This window comes from Strongylocentrotus purpuratus, unplaced genomic scaffold, assembly GCF_000002235.5.
Source record: "Strongylocentrotus purpuratus isolate Spur 01 unplaced genomic scaffold, Spur_5.0 spur5_scaffold_6, whole genome shotgun sequence".
NCBI lineage: Eukaryota > Metazoa > Echinodermata > Echinoidea > Camarodonta > Strongylocentrotidae > Strongylocentrotus > Strongylocentrotus purpuratus.
This window is the reverse complement of record NW_022145612.1, coordinates 45,506,029-45,524,543: the sequence shown is the minus strand read 5'-3', so window position 1 is coordinate 45,524,543 and position 18,515 is coordinate 45,506,029. Positions and strand designations below refer to the sequence as shown.

At 37.8% G+C, this 18,515-nt stretch overlaps 1 protein-coding gene across 1 annotated transcript; it reads right to left on the bottom strand.

Annotated features, from left to right (window-relative positions):
* Positions 1–345: 345 nt before the first annotated feature.
* LOC115919286 (rho-related GTP-binding protein RhoA-A-like) lies at positions 346–7,465 on the bottom strand. The gene is made up of 4 exons (XM_030972686.1): positions 7,117–7,465; positions 2,351–2,541; positions 1,274–1,423; positions 346–824 (listed from the first exon to the last, which is right to left on the bottom strand). The coding sequence occupies exons 2-4, from the start codon at positions 2,504–2,506 to the stop codon at positions 549–551; spliced, it is 582 nt and encodes a 193-aa protein (XP_030828546.1). The 5' UTR covers positions 2,507–2,541; positions 7,117–7,465; the 3' UTR covers positions 346–548.
* Positions 7,466–18,515: the final 11,050 nt, after the last annotated feature.

The window sequence follows — 18,515 nt, the reverse complement described above, 5'->3', positions numbered from 1 at the left end:
TCCATCAAGCTTGACTGCTTAAAATGATAAAAAAAGAAAATTAACTTATTTCCAGGTACTAAACTCAAAGTGAAACACTCATCCCAGAAAGAAAATTTGTTCCATTTACTAGGCCTACAGTCTATTCTATTTTTTTTTAAAAATCTTTGGATAATTAGACGTAGTAATACATGAGAGAGAGCTCAGCTGGCCAAATTATCTCTACAAAGAAAATGGTTACATCCGCCTGAAGATCTATGTAAAAATCTCAAGACACTAGCCACGAGGTGTAGTAGAGTTCACAAACTCCAGTGCGACCTTGGTATCTGAGGTCACCGCGGGTCGCATCTTCAATGTAGAGTTATGTTGTGGTAAATGCATCTGGTCCATATGCTCTTCCTGCAATGTACACATCCCTCCTATTGTCTTCTTGAAAAATTCCTGCATGTACACGCTCACTTCAATAGCTCCAAAGTTTACTGAAACGTGTGCCTTTTAATAATAAAAGCTTAGTTTGACTGACACAGTTTGATCATTGTCCGATGTCTTAGAAGATCTTACACGATGTCTTAGAAGATCTTGCATGAAAGCTTCTTCTTGCGCTTCTTGCTCTGCAGTGCTGCCCTTGTGGCCGTTTCAAAGACCTCCCTCACCCCATCGTTGGTCTTGGCCGAACACTCCATGTACTTGGCAGCATTGATCTTGACCGCCATCTGGTGACCTTCGTCGTACGTGACGGGAGTCTGCTTGGTCCGCTGCAGCTCCATCTTGGTGTTGTCGTCGTTACGAAGGTCCTTCTTGTTACCCACCAGGATGATGGGCACGTTGGGACAGAAATGCTTGACCTAGACAGGACAGGAAGAGATGAAAGAGAGAACAGTATTACACAAAATTTCACAACTAAAAAGACCTTCAGGATCATTCTTTTTTACCCCCCATAAATCTGTTTAAATTCATGACCAGATAAAGAAGTTGAATTTGAATATCCTCAACCGTGCTACAAGTACATCTAAAGGTATTGTATCATAAAAAGTAGTTTCTTATATTTGTCATAAAACGAAAGAGATTATGTATTAGAAATTAAAAATTGACCACCTCACTAAATATCAGTACAAGTACCGGCATGCAATTCTTAAATTATTACAGGGCGGCTACAGACGACCCCATCTAAAAATGTACATGTACCTCAATACCTCTAATTCACATATTATATTTTAAGTAGAAATTGTAAACCTATAGGTGGTAGTGTAACCTTTTAACAATTGATTGATGCAAAACTTTTTTTTGTTCTTACCTCTGGTGTCCATTTCTCCGGGATGTTTTCTAAACTGTCTGGATTGTCAATAGCAAAGCACATGAGTATAACGTCTGTGTCTGGATATGAGAGCGGTCTCAGTCTGTCGTAGGCTTCCTGACCTGCTGTATCCCATAATGCTAATTCAACCTGGACAAAAGAAAGAAAGAAAGGAAAAGAGTTGGTTAATTTTTCATGTTACATCAATTTATCCTTTTTTCCAACAACAAAATCCAAAAAATATCATACAAGTTCATGACCAATAAATGTTGCAACATTTTCATTGAGTATTCATCATACTGTAAACGCTGTTATTTTCGCATGATTAATTTTTCGCACTGAGCGACCTCAAAACATATTCGCGGGTTCTTAAACTTGCGTTGCACCGTTTGCACGCAATTCTGCCCATTCAAAACATTTAAGTCATGCTTATATATTCGTGGACACTGACTTTAGCGCAAAATCTGTGAAAATTAAAGCAATATTACTACGTTTACAGTAACTGAAAACATAAACAGGTCTGCAATCTGCATCGTTCCTGGGGAAGTGATTCAAGAGAAAAATGCTTTCCGATTTAAGTTCCTCATCATTCATCACCATGATTGTCATCACTCAAGTTTATTCATCTGTAGTATTTATTTTACAATTATAGTGAACCAGTATTGTACATGTAAGTATGTACATGTACAGTCAAACCTGTCAATAGCGACCTGTAGACATGTTCCTTAAGTACATGTTTCAATGAGAAACCATTTTCAAGGGAAACAAACAAAATGTGGTCTTTGTAGACAGGTGGGTCAGGTGGTCATTGTAGACAGGTAGTCACTAATGCAGGTTTGACTGTATACCATGTACATGTTTATGTGCATTTTTTCTGCATTTGATTTCTTCTACTTACTATTTTTCCCTTTGTCACAGTTTACAAAAATTAAGTTGAAGTTACACTACAGACATAATTTGCATACCAGTACAGTAAAGATGTAACGACTAGACATTCATAAACTGTTCCTTGCATGATTCTGTGGACAGCATGACTACATAAATGTAAGAATCAAATGATAAGTAAAAACATCTCACCTGTTTGCTTTCTACTTCTATATCAGCTACATAGCTCTCAAATACCGTTGGGACGTAGACTTCAGGGAACTGGTCTTTGCTAAATACTGTGAGCAGACACGTCTTTCCACAAGCACCATCTCCAACGATGACCAACTTTTTCCTAATCGCAGCCATATTATTTTGTTTCGGTGAATCGGTAAAATCTCGCCCTGTGTGAGGAAAACGGAAAAGAAACATCATTTAACAGTTTATGTATGTACATGGACTGCCAACACATACAGTTGTAGGGTTAGGATTAGGTTTAGAGATACACATGTAATATGAACTTTAAGTTTAAATATTACTTCTAAATAAAGCTAAAGCATGACATTTCATATACTGACCTCTATGACCCTCAACCTTTGACCTGCTTTACTGCAAAATCGAATTAGATAGTCTTCCTATAGTGATTCATACTATCACCTTGTTTGAAGCTTGGTAGGTTTCATGAAACCGTCATAAGTACAAGTTCACCGACATCCCATTGAAACGCGTGTTAAACTTAATGGATGTCTGAGAACTTGTACGTACATGTATGACGGTTTTGTGAGACGCTGCCCTGTACATTACCTCTATTGTTGGTTCGATATCACGATAGCGAGGCTACAATGTAATTAAAAAAATTAAAAATGTAATACCTGGAATTTTGGAAATTGACCTCAAAGACCATTGACCTACCTAATGTACATAGATGTACTTCAAAATCTAATGAGATCATCTTCCTATTGGAAATTGACCTCAAAGACCATTGACCTACCTAATGTACATAGATGTACTTCAAAATCTAATGAGATCATCTTCCTATGGCACACGAAGGAAGATGACGTCATCCATTGACAGCAAAGCCAACAGTTTAAAATAAGGCTGCAAGAATTTCAACACAGAGTTCAATTTCGAAGAAGAAAATCCAGAAAAAGTCCCTTAAATGCATTATACAGTCAATCTGGTAAGTGAAACCGATGTACACATGTATACTAACCTAGAGTCTAGGCCTAATTTTCGAGAATAAATGTATCGGATCAGAGCTACCAAGTGTCACGCATTAGGCGTGACGTCACGCACTTGGAGGGTCTGAAAATTAGTATTATCTTTCAAATGCAGTTGGAATTTAACTTTTTCATTTTTTTGGCCTGCAAATGGGACATAGATTTAGACTAGATCTAGTACCTTTAAAGCAAGCGCACAGTTTTGTTTTGTTTTTAATTTGCGAAGCATTTTTAATCAATCGCAACTCTTTACTTTACCTTATAACACAGGGCCCTGATTAAGCATTAAAAGAAGTACAATAGAAAGTCCTTGTCAATTTGAAGTCAACATAACCAAGTTACACATGTAGGCTGCAGTACTACTAGTACTGTCTAGGCTGTATACACGTATCACACCATCTACCACAACGCATCGACCACCGCCACCGGAGAGGGAACCGGTGCAGCCGATGACAAAGCTAGGCTCCAGCCTAGTCTAGGTAAATGCAACGGTGGTGGGCTTATACCATAAGGGTGGGTAGCGTCGCGTCGCGGCGCGTTGACTTGAACGCGACCATTCGTCCAAAGCCCCCCCCCCCCCCGGTTTGACCGAAAGGGTGCGTTGGATTGTTAAGGCGCGTCAGGTCAGATAATGCGACCAAATGGCACATACGGGGGGGGGGGGCTTATTCCAAATGTACCCGTTCAGAGCATCGAAGTTTCAAGTAAGAGCACTGAAGAGAGACTGGACACGTGCGACCGGGCTTCAAGCTTCCTGATCATTTTCGTGGTGAGTTTATATGAGTATTCCTGCATATTATCCTGTTTTTTGTGTGGTACGTGTTTAAGTATACTAGTAAAATGTCAGAATATAGAAGTTTATGTTTTTTTGCCAAGTGTTAAACCGTAATGTTGTATTAAACTGAACTTGATGATCGGATCGTGCAGTTGATCGGATTGACTGAGATCAGTCCCATGTGCTTAATTTGGCGTAATCTTTCAGAACTAACTAGGTCTAAGGGGCTACTTAATGAGGCTCTATTAAAGACCGTCAATACTACTGGGCCAGAAGGGATTAGACCACACAGCGAGGTCACTGACAGGTGGCTATCTCATTAACTCAGCTCTCAACTAACATAAGAAAAAGAGGATCATGGGGAACCAACGGCAACAGGCACAAATTGGGGAAGTTTTCTATATAGTCTAGACATGCTAGAGGGAGCTCGGAGCAAGTAGCTACAATACAAGTGAAGTACACTGTCGCCATAAAGGTGGAATATTTCAGTTTTACCCCAATTTATTGAATTATTTTAAAAATTATTTAAAAATAACAGATCTAGATAATAGTATACAATCTCAGATTTTATTGAATAATAATTTGCCAATGTGTGTTTTGCGGTACTGCTAAAGCATGTGTATGCTACTATGCTCATTAACTAAGGGACCTACGCCCTCAAGTCATAAATGACAGTAATGAGGATTAATGCCCCACAAAAGAGCATTAATATAGCACATCGACACGGTTTTGGTCCTGAGGCCTCACAGTTATGAGGCGTTTGTTTTGTCACTAAACCATGACTGTACGCATTGGGGGCTAGGGTAGGGGGCAGTTTCCATAAATAAAAAAAAACACAGAAAATGCAATAAATTTTCAATAATTTATTGCATTTTACCCCGGTCCCCAAAATAAAAAAATCCTCTGGTCGGCCATGCATTATGACTCAAGGCATGGGCACACAAAAGATTTTTTATGTTGGGAACCGGGGTAAAATGCAATAAATTATTAAAAATTTATTGCATTTTCTGTGTTTTTTTAATATTTATGGAAACTGCTCCCTTTAAATAGACTTCTAAATCACTAAAGAGAAAACATATGATTGCTTATTAAAAATAAAATAAAGGAAAGAAAGAAGAGGAAAAAGAAGAAAAGAGGGAGACGGGGGCAAAGGGCTCTTGCCTCCCCCCCCCCGCCAAAAAATAAATAAGAGAGAGAGAGAGAGAAGGGAAAGGGAAAGAGAAGATTAAGGAAAGAAGAAAAGAGGGAGACGGGGGCGAAGGGCTCTTGCCTCCCCCCCGCCTAAAAATAAATAATAGAGAGAGAGAGAGAGAAGGGAAAGGGAAAGAGAAGATAAAGGAAAGAAAGAAGAGGAAGAAGAAGAAAAGAGGGAAACAGGGGGCGAAGGGCTCTTGCCTTTCACCCGCCCCCCCCCCCCCCCGCCAAAAAATAAATAATAGAGAGAAAGAGAGAGAGAGAGAAGGGAAAGGAAAAGAGAAGAAAAAGGAAAGAAGAAGAAAGGGAGACGGGGGCGAAGGGCTTTTGCCCCCCCCCCCCCCGCCAAAAAATAAATAATAGAGAGAGAGAAGGGAAAGGGAAAGAGAAAGAGAAGATAAAGGAAAGAAAGAAGAGGAAGAAGAAAAGAGGGAGAGGGGGGCAAAGGGCTCTTGCCTCCTCCCCCCCCCCCCGCCTAAAAATAAATAATAGAGATAGAGATAGGTATGCAAGAGCCCTTAGCCCTTTGCCCCCCCCCCCCCGCACAAAAGAGAGACATAGAGAGAGAGAAGGAAAAGAAGAGAAAGGGAAAGAAAGAAGAAGAAAAAAGTGGGGGGAAAGGAGATCGGGGAGGGGGGCGGCGAAAGGCCCTTTCCCCAGCAGACCTAAAACAGAGAGAAGGAAGGGAAAGGAAAATAGGAGAGATAGGGAAAGGAAAATAGGAGAGAAAAAAAGAAAGGTAGGGGAGATCAGCTACGATTAGAAAAAAGGGGGGAAAGGAGATCGGGGGGGGGGCCGAAAGTGCCTTGCCTCCCAGCTGTTACCCCCCCCCCCCCATCAAAAAAAAATAGGAAGAAGAAAAGAAAAGAGTAAAAAGAAGGGGAGAACAGTTGCGATTAATCCCGCCAACAAATTGTGGATGGGGGGGGGGGGCGGCGAAAGGCCTTTTCCCCAGCAAACCTAAAACAGAGAGAAGGAAGGGAAAGGAAAATAGGAGAGAAAGGGAAAGAAAAAAGAAAGGTAGGGGAGATCAGCTACGATAAGAAAAAAGGGGGGAAAGGAGATCGGGGGGCGAAAGGGCCTTGCCTCCCAGCTGTTACCCCCCCCCCATTAAATAATAAGAGAGAAGGAAGGAAAGGGAAAGGAAAAGAGGAGAGAAAGGGAAGGAAAAAATAGGGAGAAGAAAAGAAGGGGCACCCCCCCCCCCACAAAAAAAATGGGGGAAGGGAAAGATAAAGAGGAGAGCTAAAAGGGAACAAAAAAGAGGAAAAGGAAAAGGAAAAGAAAAGGGTAAAAAGAAGGGAACAGTTGCGATTAATCCCGCCAACAAACCTAAAACATTGGCGTAGTAATGGGGGTGGGGTGACAGATGCCAAATATAATTCAAACGTGGTTTATTTCTTATTCGATACCCTTGATTTACAAGATTATTATTTTTTAAATACTTTTTAAATATGTTAACACATCCTTTCGGCCATACCGGGGGGGGGGGGGGGCTTTGGACGAATGGTAGCGTTCAAGTTAACGCGACGCGACGCGACACTCCCAACGCACCCTTTCGGTCAAACCGGGGGGGGGGGGGGCTTTGGACGAATGGTCGCGTTCAAGTCAACGCGCCGCGCCGCGACGCTACCCACCCTAATGGCATAAGCCACGGTGGTGTATCTGTCCGCCCGGTGCCGTTGCAGAAATCGAAATCCTAAACTTGCCTTCGACCTTCCGAAAAATTCTTCGATAACACACGTAACTAAAGTAACAGCAATAAATACAAGAAAGTGCTTAAAACTCACCAAAAAGTTGCAACTGCAAGCTACGGGGGCATCAAAAATATAATAGCTTATTTATTGTGCTCAAATTCTTGTGTTAAATCCAAATTTATCCGTTTGACAATCGAATCCATGAGCTGGTTTACCTATGCAGCGCTTATTCTCTGTACGCGTCTACTGTGAACATCTCACTCGAGGTCGGTGGTATTTATACGTTGTACCCGTGCATTCTAAAAATAGCACCCGGATAGCTCTTTCATTGGTTGAAAGAGAAATTACGAAATCTTCCAAGTTTTAGACAGTTTGAACATTACAGAATAAAGATGTTTTTAATCACATTCACATCTATTGCGATGTATTCTGTTTGTCTTTGATATAAGATCATTTTGCATGTAAAATATATGAACATCACTGGGATTAGAACATTCATTGTAGGCCTAATTAGATTTGAAAGTCCTTGTTTTTACATGTCTTCTTCACTTTATGCCAATAAATATAAACTATTCAAACTGGGAACAAAACAAATGAACAGTAATTAAAATTATTTTATAAGCAACGATAATGGAACATAAAAGTATTTCTTTATATACATAAAAAGGGGCAACATGAACAATTTTGACAAATCCTGCAACATGGGAGAAAAGTATCAAAACTCATCAAAAATTATCAAAATCATCAAAAGTGGTCAATTCTAATTCAATTTCAAATCTCGACTTCTAGTTAAAAGCACATTATTTTACTGAAATTCAGGGCCCTTTTCACGAAAACTTGATAGTGTAAAGTTTGATGACAAATTTACTAACAGCCAATCAAATTATTATCTGTTATTGTGTATACCTTATTATATAATTCTATATAACAGAGGGTCATCTTTAAAAATATAGATTGTGCATAAGAACACTGAGTTTCAAGTCCGAATGATTTTGCAAGATGAACTGGAAAGTTTTCGTTTCCTTTCCATCTTCTCTTTTATAGAGTTATGATGGAAGAAAACACTGAAGCAGAATTGTGATAAGTAATAGACCAACTACATATTTATCAAATTACTAAGGATAAAGGCCACTGTTGATTAGGCTAGGCCAAAACAGACCGTGAATTCGGATTAAATGTTATTATGCCCTTGAAGTTTCCTTGCTCACTTCATCTACATAATGTTATTCTTTAAAAATATTGTGAATTGATAGGACCTATATACCCTCACATACACACATGTTTTGAACAATTTTATTTGTTGCATTTAAACTGAGAGCAGGGTAATGGATGGCAGCAAAATTAAAGACAATATGAAAGAACGAAATAGAATATTAAATATTCTATTTTGTTCTTTCATATTGTATTTAATTTTGTTGCCATCAAATTTTGATGAAGTATAGATAGATAGACAATGGTAATACATTGAAGTACATGTCAAAATAGGTTGTTATATTAATTTTAATTAAGTTCTATATGTAAATGGGAGTTTAATAATTATGGTGTACAACCATTCTTCACCCTGATATTTTTTTTTTCATCCACAAAATATAGTTTATGATTTTATATTATGTTAAGCCCATTACACGTTTTCTGTATAAACACATAATAATGAAAGAAATTAAAAAAACAAGAACTTTACTCGCCATATTGTAAGCGTTGAAATAGAATTGATCGAATGTCTAAGAATAGAACACAAAACTGCCGAAAACAGAATTGGTCATGTTTGGGTGTGTATACCATCCAAATGACTCATACAATACCAATTCCGAGATGGCGCTGTTCACATTTTGGTAAAATAATATCGATAGTAATGTGGCGTAGCGTGTCAGGCGAATGCGGCGAGGGAACTCGGGGTAGGTGGTGGTGGTGGTGATGGTGGTGGGGGGAGGGGGGGGGGGGCACTGAACTTGTCTATACGTGGAGTAGAGTAGAGTGCAGTTGGGGAGTACTCCATCCCGCCCCTCCCCCTTTCTGGAAAAAATGTAACTGAAAACGTATACAACGCGTCATAAGTAGCGTCATTTTTTAAATTTTTGTAATACCCTTAGGCTCTCTGATCTCTCTCTCTCTCTCTCTCTCTCTCTCTCTCTCTTGGTATTTTGATGGTTAAGTATCTACCCAGTTTCTGTTATGAGGCATACGTTTATGATGAGCAGACAGAAAATAAACACATAAGAAGACTAATTTTGATTCTGTTATTTTCAAACTAACTAAATTAGGAAAATGCATCAAATGCTCTTTAGACCAAATATAATTTATAGGCCTCGCCTATTTTTAGATTGCATACGTTGGGTGCAAAGGTATAAAAGGATTGCACTCACACACCGCACCCCTCCGCACCCTTTCGATGAAAGCCGGAACGTACTGCAGGCCTAAACTTGATCATCATCATTTCCGTTCAGTTCCGTATCATTACTATATTTATTGTGTTTGAAACATATTCAATCTGTAACACCAACTATCATGGACATGAACTGATTTCCACAAACGTTTACCATTTTCGGGACCATTTTGCCTTACATTACAACTTTTATTGGTAAGTATAGTACTCTTTGGTTTCTTTCTGAATTTCATAATGACACAAGTGTGATTTGAGTAAGGGAGGTTTGTAAATTAAGGGGAGCAGTGAAGCACGTACCGTTTAAGAGCCGTATTCTGATGTTGTATTTTGTTTTTCTGTATGTATTTTTGTGTATTTCTGCATGTAACGTGTAAGACTGGTGGTGACGCAGATTTTTCGTCTGCCCCACCCCCCCCCCTTCCGAACTTTTTTCTCATTATGTCACTGCCCCTGGAATGTGAGCCCCCTGGAATGTTTGCCCCCCCCCCCCCAATCCCAAACTGCTTCCGGTGCGCCTTGTAGTCAGTAGATTTTATTGTACTTAATTATATTTAATATTTTCTCAGTTGTTTAGTTAGTTTAGTTTTGTAAGCATTTAAATGTACGCATTATTTTTATTTGACGAGGCAAGAGCCCTTCGCCCTTTCCCCGTTTCCCTCTTTCCTTCTTATTTTTCTTCTTTCTTTCTCTTTCCCTTCTCTCTCTCTCTCTCTCTCTCTTATTTTTTTTTTTGGCGGGGGGGAGGTAAGAGCCTTTCGCCCTTCCCCCGTTTCCCTCTTTCCTTCTTCCTCTTCTTTCTTTCTTTCCTTCTATATTTTCTTTCCCTTTCCCTTTTCCTTCTCTCTCTCTCTTATTTATTTTTTGGCGGGGGGGTGAGGAGGAGGCAAGAGCCCTTCGCCCCCCCCCCCGTTTCCCTGTTTTCTTCTTATTCTTCTTTCTTTCCTTTTATCTTCCCTTTCCCTTTCCCTTTTTTCCTTCTCTCTATCTCCCCCATCAACATAGTAATAACGAAAGAGACCACTCTGTAATCAAGACCATTTCATTTTATTTATTACATTTTCGATATACTTAAATTGGCAACTATTACCTTCTGTCCCAGATCCTCATTTTAAACGACTGATGCGAAAGACTAGTCGACGCAACCTTTCGAGAAAAGCCCCCCCCCCCCCCCGCTTTTATCGAAAGGGTGTGTTAAAACGGTACTCCGCTCTCAACGCAACCTTTCGAGAAAAGCCCCCCCCCCCCCCCCCGCGCCGCACCCCACCGCACCCTTTCGATGAAAGCCGGAACTGCAGGCCTAAACTTGATCATCATCATTTCCGTTCAGTTCCGTATCATTACTATATTTATTGTGTTTGAAACATATTCAATCTGTAACACCAACTATCATGGACATGAACTGATTTTTCACAAACGTTTATCATTTTGCCTAACATTACATCTTGTATTGGTAAGTATAGTACTCTTTTGTGTCTTTCTGAATTTCATAATGACACAAGTGTGATTTGAGTAAGGGAGGTTTGTAAATTAAGGGGAGCAGTGAAGCACGTACCGTTTAAGAGCCGTATTCTGATGTTGTATTTTGTTTTTGTTCTACCGTGTTTCTTAGCTTGTCTTTTTCTTATTCTCCTTTTCTGCTTCGATTACAAAAATGTACCATGGCAACCATGTCCAAATTACCATCGACTATGGTAACCATGGTTATCATGGTACCAAAACAATGAAATACATTGTTTAATGACCCAAAGTATTTCATTGTTTTGGTACCATGATAACCATGGTTACCATGATGGATGGTAATTTGGACAAAAGTACCATAGTTACCATGGTACATTTTTGTAAGGATCTCCTTATTCTTCTCTTTCTTCTTCTCATTCCCCCTTTTCTCTTTTTCTTTTCCTCTGCTTCTCCTTCTCCTTCTACTTCTTTTTCTTCTTCTTCATCTCTTCTCTTCTTCTAAGTTCTACTTAATTCTTACCATTTCTTCAACTACAGTTGAATCTAATCTGATGTATAGAGTTTTATAAAGAGCTATATAGTTCAACACAGGCGTGACGAATAGGTAGGCCTTATGATAACTGCCCCGTGTTATAATTTGTGTTTTTTTTCTTTCAGTGTTGAACTAGAGAATGGCTACTATCAGGACAGACGTGTCCATAGTTGGGAGCCAATGCGGGAAAACATGTCTCCAAACTGTATTTGTCCAAGGCACATTCCCTGATCCGGCAATTTACATCTCGAGGACTGAAATTAGTTTTTTCTCTTGCATAGAAGTAAATGGCCAAAAGGTACGTTTACACAAACTCAGCTCAGTGCAGCTTTTTTGCTAAAATTTAAATCTAAAAGGGCAAGTCCACTCCAAAAATACCTTACTTTCAATAGAAGCAGAAAAATCAGACTAACTAATGAAAAAAAGTTTGAGCAAAATCGGATTAATAATCACAATTCACAAGACAAATTGGCAACTCACTAATGAGTCTGTGACGTCATTGCCTCACTATCCACTAATTGTTTTCTTTATATTGATAACATAAATTTTAAATTTTTCCCCTAAAGATCTTAGTTTCTCACACCAGCATCCAAGTTATATTGATATTAGATTGATGTTTTTGTGTGGATGCACTAATTTAAAGTATTTTTGGTTGAACAATATTCAGCAAATAGTATAAATTCTTCAAAGTTCATAAAATATTTAGTGAAATGTCATGCACGCAATGATACAAATTATAAAACCTGGGCAAAGGCATGGGGAAAAAGTTTTTGTAGATAAAAAAGGGAAATTATAATGGGACAAAAATACATAAAGAAATTGGATAAATAGAAAGGCAATGACGTCACAAACTGATAACCACATTGGCAATTTGTGTAGTGATTTCCTACGTTCCATACTTTTTCATACTTCAAAATAAACAACTCATAACTACCTTAATAAGTTTCCGATTTCACTCAATTTTTTTGGCTCTGTTTCTCTTGTTTTTCTGCATCTATTAAAAGCAAATTATTTTTGGAGTGGACTTAGCCTCAAAAATCTCACTGCCTCGAAATTTGAATAGTCTGATAAAGACGGAAAGAATAAATCATTTTGAATTAATTAATAGATAGCTCTGTAATCTTTGTAACACGTTGCAGTGTTCACAATATGCCTTTGCTTTACATTGCAACCAAGCTACGTGGAATCATATACAAATTAAGAATAATACAATTAGTATCTACCAATTACAACATCATGACTGCATTTCTGTAAATCTACGTAAATCGTGCAACTTTCACACTAACCTTTAGGAAATTCATTACTAGTTGTTAGGTATTTACTAAATAAAGCATTTGATTTTAACACCCGTCTCATTTATCACGATTACTAGGTTGAGTTGGAAATATGGGATACACCAAGTCAATCAGGGATTTATGAATGGATGAGAACTCACCACGCATACCCCAAGACGGACGTTGTAGTTCTTTGCTTTTCATTTGATCTACCCAGCAGTTTTAGATACATCTCAGAGGATTGGATACCAGAGGTGAGACTTAATGGTTCTCCGCGGGTCAATATCCTAGCGTAGATTAACCGAAATCCTTAAAAACATTATAGTATTAGTCCAGTCAATCTAGCGATATTTAAAGGGTAACCCACCACTACTTAGGCCTAAACCTAACCACAACCCTGACCAGTGGCGGATCCAGGGGGAGGGGCTCACTACCCCCCCCCCCCCCCCGCTTATTCACCGGCTAGCTCACCTGGCTGTTTCGCCGCTAAATATTTTCTCACGAATTGGGCCCCCTCTTTGGCTCCCTCCCCTACCGTCGGCTGGATCCGCCCCTGATCCTGACCCTAAACCTGACCCAAACCCCCATTGAAAAAAAAAACCTATCGCAATAATTATCTTTGACGAAAGAAAGCCCGGGGCAAATATTGTCGTCAGAGTCTTGGGAGCCCCTTTACGGTTGATCTCATCTTATTAAAATGTTAAAAAGTTGGCAATCTTAAACATCATTAGAGACAGGGATTTTAGCTTATAGCTCATAACCTTTAGCTTATAGCTCTTATAGGGACATAATATCTAAGTAATGTCCCTAATAAGCATATTTTTAAATCAAAATTTATAATAAATTGTAATACATGGGACCGTCAATACCGATAAAACATTTAATGAAATTGGTAGAAGAAAGGGATTGTGTTAAAAAATGTAACCGGTTTTTACTTGACAAGTTTTCCTTTGTTTGGCATGAAAAGAATATTAAAACAGTTAAGAACTGGAAGTGAATATTATGGCTGTCTGAATCATGTCCGTAGAAGCAATTAAAAGTATACACAGATCATAATCTGTATTTTATCAATGGCCTATATGTTTTTTTAATCACTTAAAAAAAAAAATAAAAAAAAATCCCTCATATTTAATAGGTGAAGAAGTGCCTTCCAAAGGCACCTATCATTTTGGTGGGGAACAAGAAAGATCTTCAAAATGACAAGGATACAATACAAAAATTGTTAAAGGAGAATCTGGAACCGGTTAAAACAGAGGATGCCCAGGCCCTAGCAGAAAAGATCGGCGCCATTTCATATCTAGAATGCTCGGCCAATGAAAACAAAGGCATCACAGAAGTGTTTGAGACTGTAGCATTGGCAGGAATAAAACAGGATGAAAAGAAGAAGAAGAAGAAGTCGTCGAAATGCACCCTCTTGTGAATAAAAGAACCTTATAGGTATCTCGCAATTGGCTTATCTGGGGGGGTAAATATCGCTGATCTTACCAATATACGTCCTTCAGGAAGACCTTTTTTATGCATACTATTTTGATTCGTCAAGTCGTTACTTTTCTATTCTCATATAAGTTTGTCATAAGCAGGGAGGGGGGGGGGGGGCACAGTGCTCTCACTTTTTCAAGTTCCCCGAAAGTGCCCGTTTTAACATAGGAAGAGTACCCTATATTACTTTGGCAAGAGCCCCTTTTCCTTTTAATAAGTGCCCCTTTTCACTTCTGATAAGTGCCCGTTTTATTTTGACATTGACCATTTTCGTTGTGATAAGTGTCCCTTCTCATTAATGACCGCTTTTCACCTCAGAAAAATGCCCCTATATTAACATCTGGTAAGTGCCCCTTTTCATTATCTGTGGTAAGCGCTCTTTTTCATTTCGACACAACCCATATTTTCCCTTCGTATAATTGCCCCTTTTTCCCATTTCCTTTTTATTAAAGGCCGTTTCCCCCTTCTCATAAATGCCCCTTTTCAACTCTGATAGGCGCCCCTTTTATTTTGACACGTGTTCCCTTTTCCCTTCAAATAAGTGCCCCTTTTCCTTTTTAATAAGAGCCCTTTCCCCTTCACACAAATACCCCCTTTTCACCCCTGATCGATTCCCCTATTAAACACAGATAGGTGCTTCTTTTCAGCTGCGAGAAGTGCTCCTTTTCACCTCTTATAATTGCCCTTTTTGCTTGACAAGTGCCTCTTCATTTTTAATAAAGACACATTTTCCTTTTGATTAGTGCCCTTTTTCCTCTTTTATAAGAGTCCCTTCAATCACCTTTTAATAAATGCCCCTTTTTACCTCTATTAAATGCCCCTATTAAAATCTTTTAAGTGTCCCTTTTCCTTCGACAAATGCCTCTTTTCCATTCTCATAAATGCCTCTTATTTTCATCTCTGGTAAGCAAATTATTGGATGAACAAACTTGTAGATGGAAAATTCATATATGGATTGAAAATATTGGAATTTTTCCAGATATTTTACGATATAATTGGAATAAGAAAGATATGAAAATGCTGTGTATACAAAATGGAATGTCAGAGTTTTATCAAAATCTTCTTGTTGCATGGTCAGAATTTAAATATCAAGGTTTAGTTGAGGTAACAGAAATAGAAGATAAGATATTTTGGAAAACAGTCATATTAAATTAACAAATTTTACATTATTGTTTTCAAAATGGTACGTAGCTGGAATTTGTAAAGTAAAGCACGTGATTACAAATGGTAGTTGGAAAGACTCGATTCTGTTAAATAGTAAAGTTGGTATTCATCAATTATCATTTGAGTTCGAATATGCAAAATTGAAGAAATTTTTCCCATGCTATTGGTTATAGATAATTTATACGTTCTAAAGAATGTTCAATTAAGTAGTAAACAAAACGATTCATATGTAATCGAAGTAGCTACAGGGGATTTTGTTGATATATCTAGTTTCAAGACGAAACATTTTTATTTATCCCTCCGGAAACAAAAACTTCAAAAACCAAATGTTACACGTTACTGGAAATATTACTTGATCTTACCTGTTTCTTTTAATTGCCAGAAAGTATTCAATTTTAAATTTCAACAAATAGGAAATAAAGCAAGTTAATTTTAAAATATTGCATAATATATTTCCATCAAAACATAATTCATGCAGATGGCGTATAATGGAAAATGACCAGTGTGATATATGTAAAGAAACAGAAACTACTTTTCATGTCTTGTTAAAATTTAAAAGCGTTAGAATTTTTTGGAAAATTATTAAAAACTTATGTTATAATTACTTTCATGAACAAATAAATATTAATAAAAAAGCATTAGTTATAGGTTATTCTATTGAAAAAAGGGAAAACTTTGTGATAAACTTCATGTTAATTTTAGGACAATACATAATATACAAAATGTATGTAACATGGTGGAATATTGCTCATGTAGTCCTTCTCTCTTCTTGTTGTATTCTCTCTTTCTCTTTCTCTCTCTCTCTCTCTCTCTCTCTATCTTTCTATCTTTATCTTTGTTTCTTTCTGCTGTATCTTTCTTTGTCTTAATTTGTTATAGATGTATTTATAAAATGTGCTGGCATGTCTAGTTGAAGCTATCTATTGAAGCTATCCTGTTCCCACACTGGGATATAGCCTTTATGACCCTATTGCCATTCACAGTATTAATCCATCCTGTTCGATACAATACTAGACTTTAATGCCATTCATAAATCTGTAATAATAGAGATTAAGCTCTATGAAAGGGGATTTAGATATCAGACGGGCTCTTTGTGGTCATTCATGCTTTGTGACTATTCTTAGAAATATGCTCTTTGAAGATCACCTCATAGGACTGTGTCTTGGGCCATGAGTGGTGACCTTGAACCAATAAGAGTAGAGTTTTAGATTAGACCCCTTCCCCCTTTTTAAAGTAATGACCAATAAGATGATCGGAGGAAAAGTCGAGTATGAATGTTTAATGAGGTATAAAAGTAGTTTACATGGATATTTTGATCACTTGGCTCCACCCCGACTTGGTCTCCTCTACCTGTACCCCTGTCCTCCCATCTCCCTCATATGCTGCATGTGAAAATCAACAAGTTCTGGACTCACAAAGTTATCGAAGTACAGCGTTGTTCCAGAATCGTTCAAGAAAGCCAAGTCACTTCAATCACCAAGTCGGGAATATTCAACTAAATTTTACAACATACTTCAAGGGAACTTAATCTGAAAGTGTCAGGAACTGATTCATAAGGAGGAGCATTGATAGGAGGAACATTGATTGCAGATACGTTGGCAAATAGGTACCATTAACCCTATGCCAATTTGATGCTGTGTTCCTGATTCTGATCCTGAGTTCCTGAATTTGATCCTGTCGCCCTGATCCCGCAACTGTGTTCCCGATTCCGTTTCCGTCTTCGACGTCGTCATCTTTCCTGTTCCCATACCCGTAGCATCGTTGTCCATCTCTTCATCTCGTCTGCAACGGCCGAATCGGTACATCCACTCGAATCGCGAATAGTCTACCGCGCTGTATGTAAGTGGCCACAGTACTAACAATTTCTAACTAACCTCCTTCTTCCCAACCCTTAATGTCCCATTTATTTAGATTAACAAGTTAAGGCTTTTAAAGTGTATTTTAGCTTAAGGTGTATTTTGATATGAATGTATGTTGAAGAGAAGACAGAGATCTTCTGGATTATTGATACTATTTCCATGACATTGTTTGATGATAAATACTGTTAGAAGAGTAGTTGATACAGGTCAGTGATTGGTAAATAAACATATATGACACCTTAAATATCATATCGTGTCCCAGCGCTTTTATTCTTTGACTTTATTTTAAATCGGTGGTCTATTTGAACTAACCCCTCCCCCGAGTGAAAGTCATAGCTAGCGGACCAATACAAAAACCTGATTTCACTCGGAGCTCGATTCTACTATTTCATTATAATAGAAGACGGCGTGGTGTGGGCGGTTAGATGTATATTACACTTCGGTGTGATGGTAAAGAGTTCAATAGTAAAAGTCTGTTCATTAATTTCAAATTAAAACTACGATATTACATAGCAAATAAACAAAGCATTTATTGACGAAACACAAAGACATTTTTCAAGAAATGTTAAGGTTATAACTATTTATTTAATTACTTTTGTATTTTTTTATTATGTTAAAATGTAAATTGATGTAAATATATATGAAATGTGAAATATGTGAAATAAAACACCTCGGTAAGAGGACAAGAAAAACAAATCTCTGGTAAGTGCCCTCTTCCAGGTGCGAGGAGTGCCCCATTTTCACCTCTGTTAATTGCCCTTTTTACTCTGTCACGTGCTCCTTTCTTTTTTAATAGATGTCCATTATCCTTTTGACAAATTTTCCCTTTTTCGTTTTCAATTAGAGTATCCCCTAATTTAAAGCGACTAAGAGCAACCTTTTCTTTAATTTCATTTAATAAGATCATTTGTCATGTAAAATATATGAACATTACTGGGGATTCGAACATTATAGGCCTAATTAGATTTGAAATTCCTTGTTTTTACATCTTGTTCGAACAAGCATAAGGTCTCCTCTTTTTTTCATGTACAAAACATGATCTTACATAAGTAACTTTTTATAGAATTTCTTTAGTTAATGACGAGAGTTGTATGTTGAATATTAATATTACACTTTGAATTATGTTTGTTTTATTGAAAACCTGCTGTTCCTGATACTTAAAAAAAAAGTTATTTGTACAAATGTTTGTGAAAGAATAAATAAAAAGAACTATGAACTATGTCTTATTCACTTTAGGGTGATTATATTAAAGAGATAGGCCTAGAGTTATAGACCATTCAAACAGAGAATAAAACAAGTAATTAAAACAGTAATTAAATTTATTACATAAGCAACAATAATGG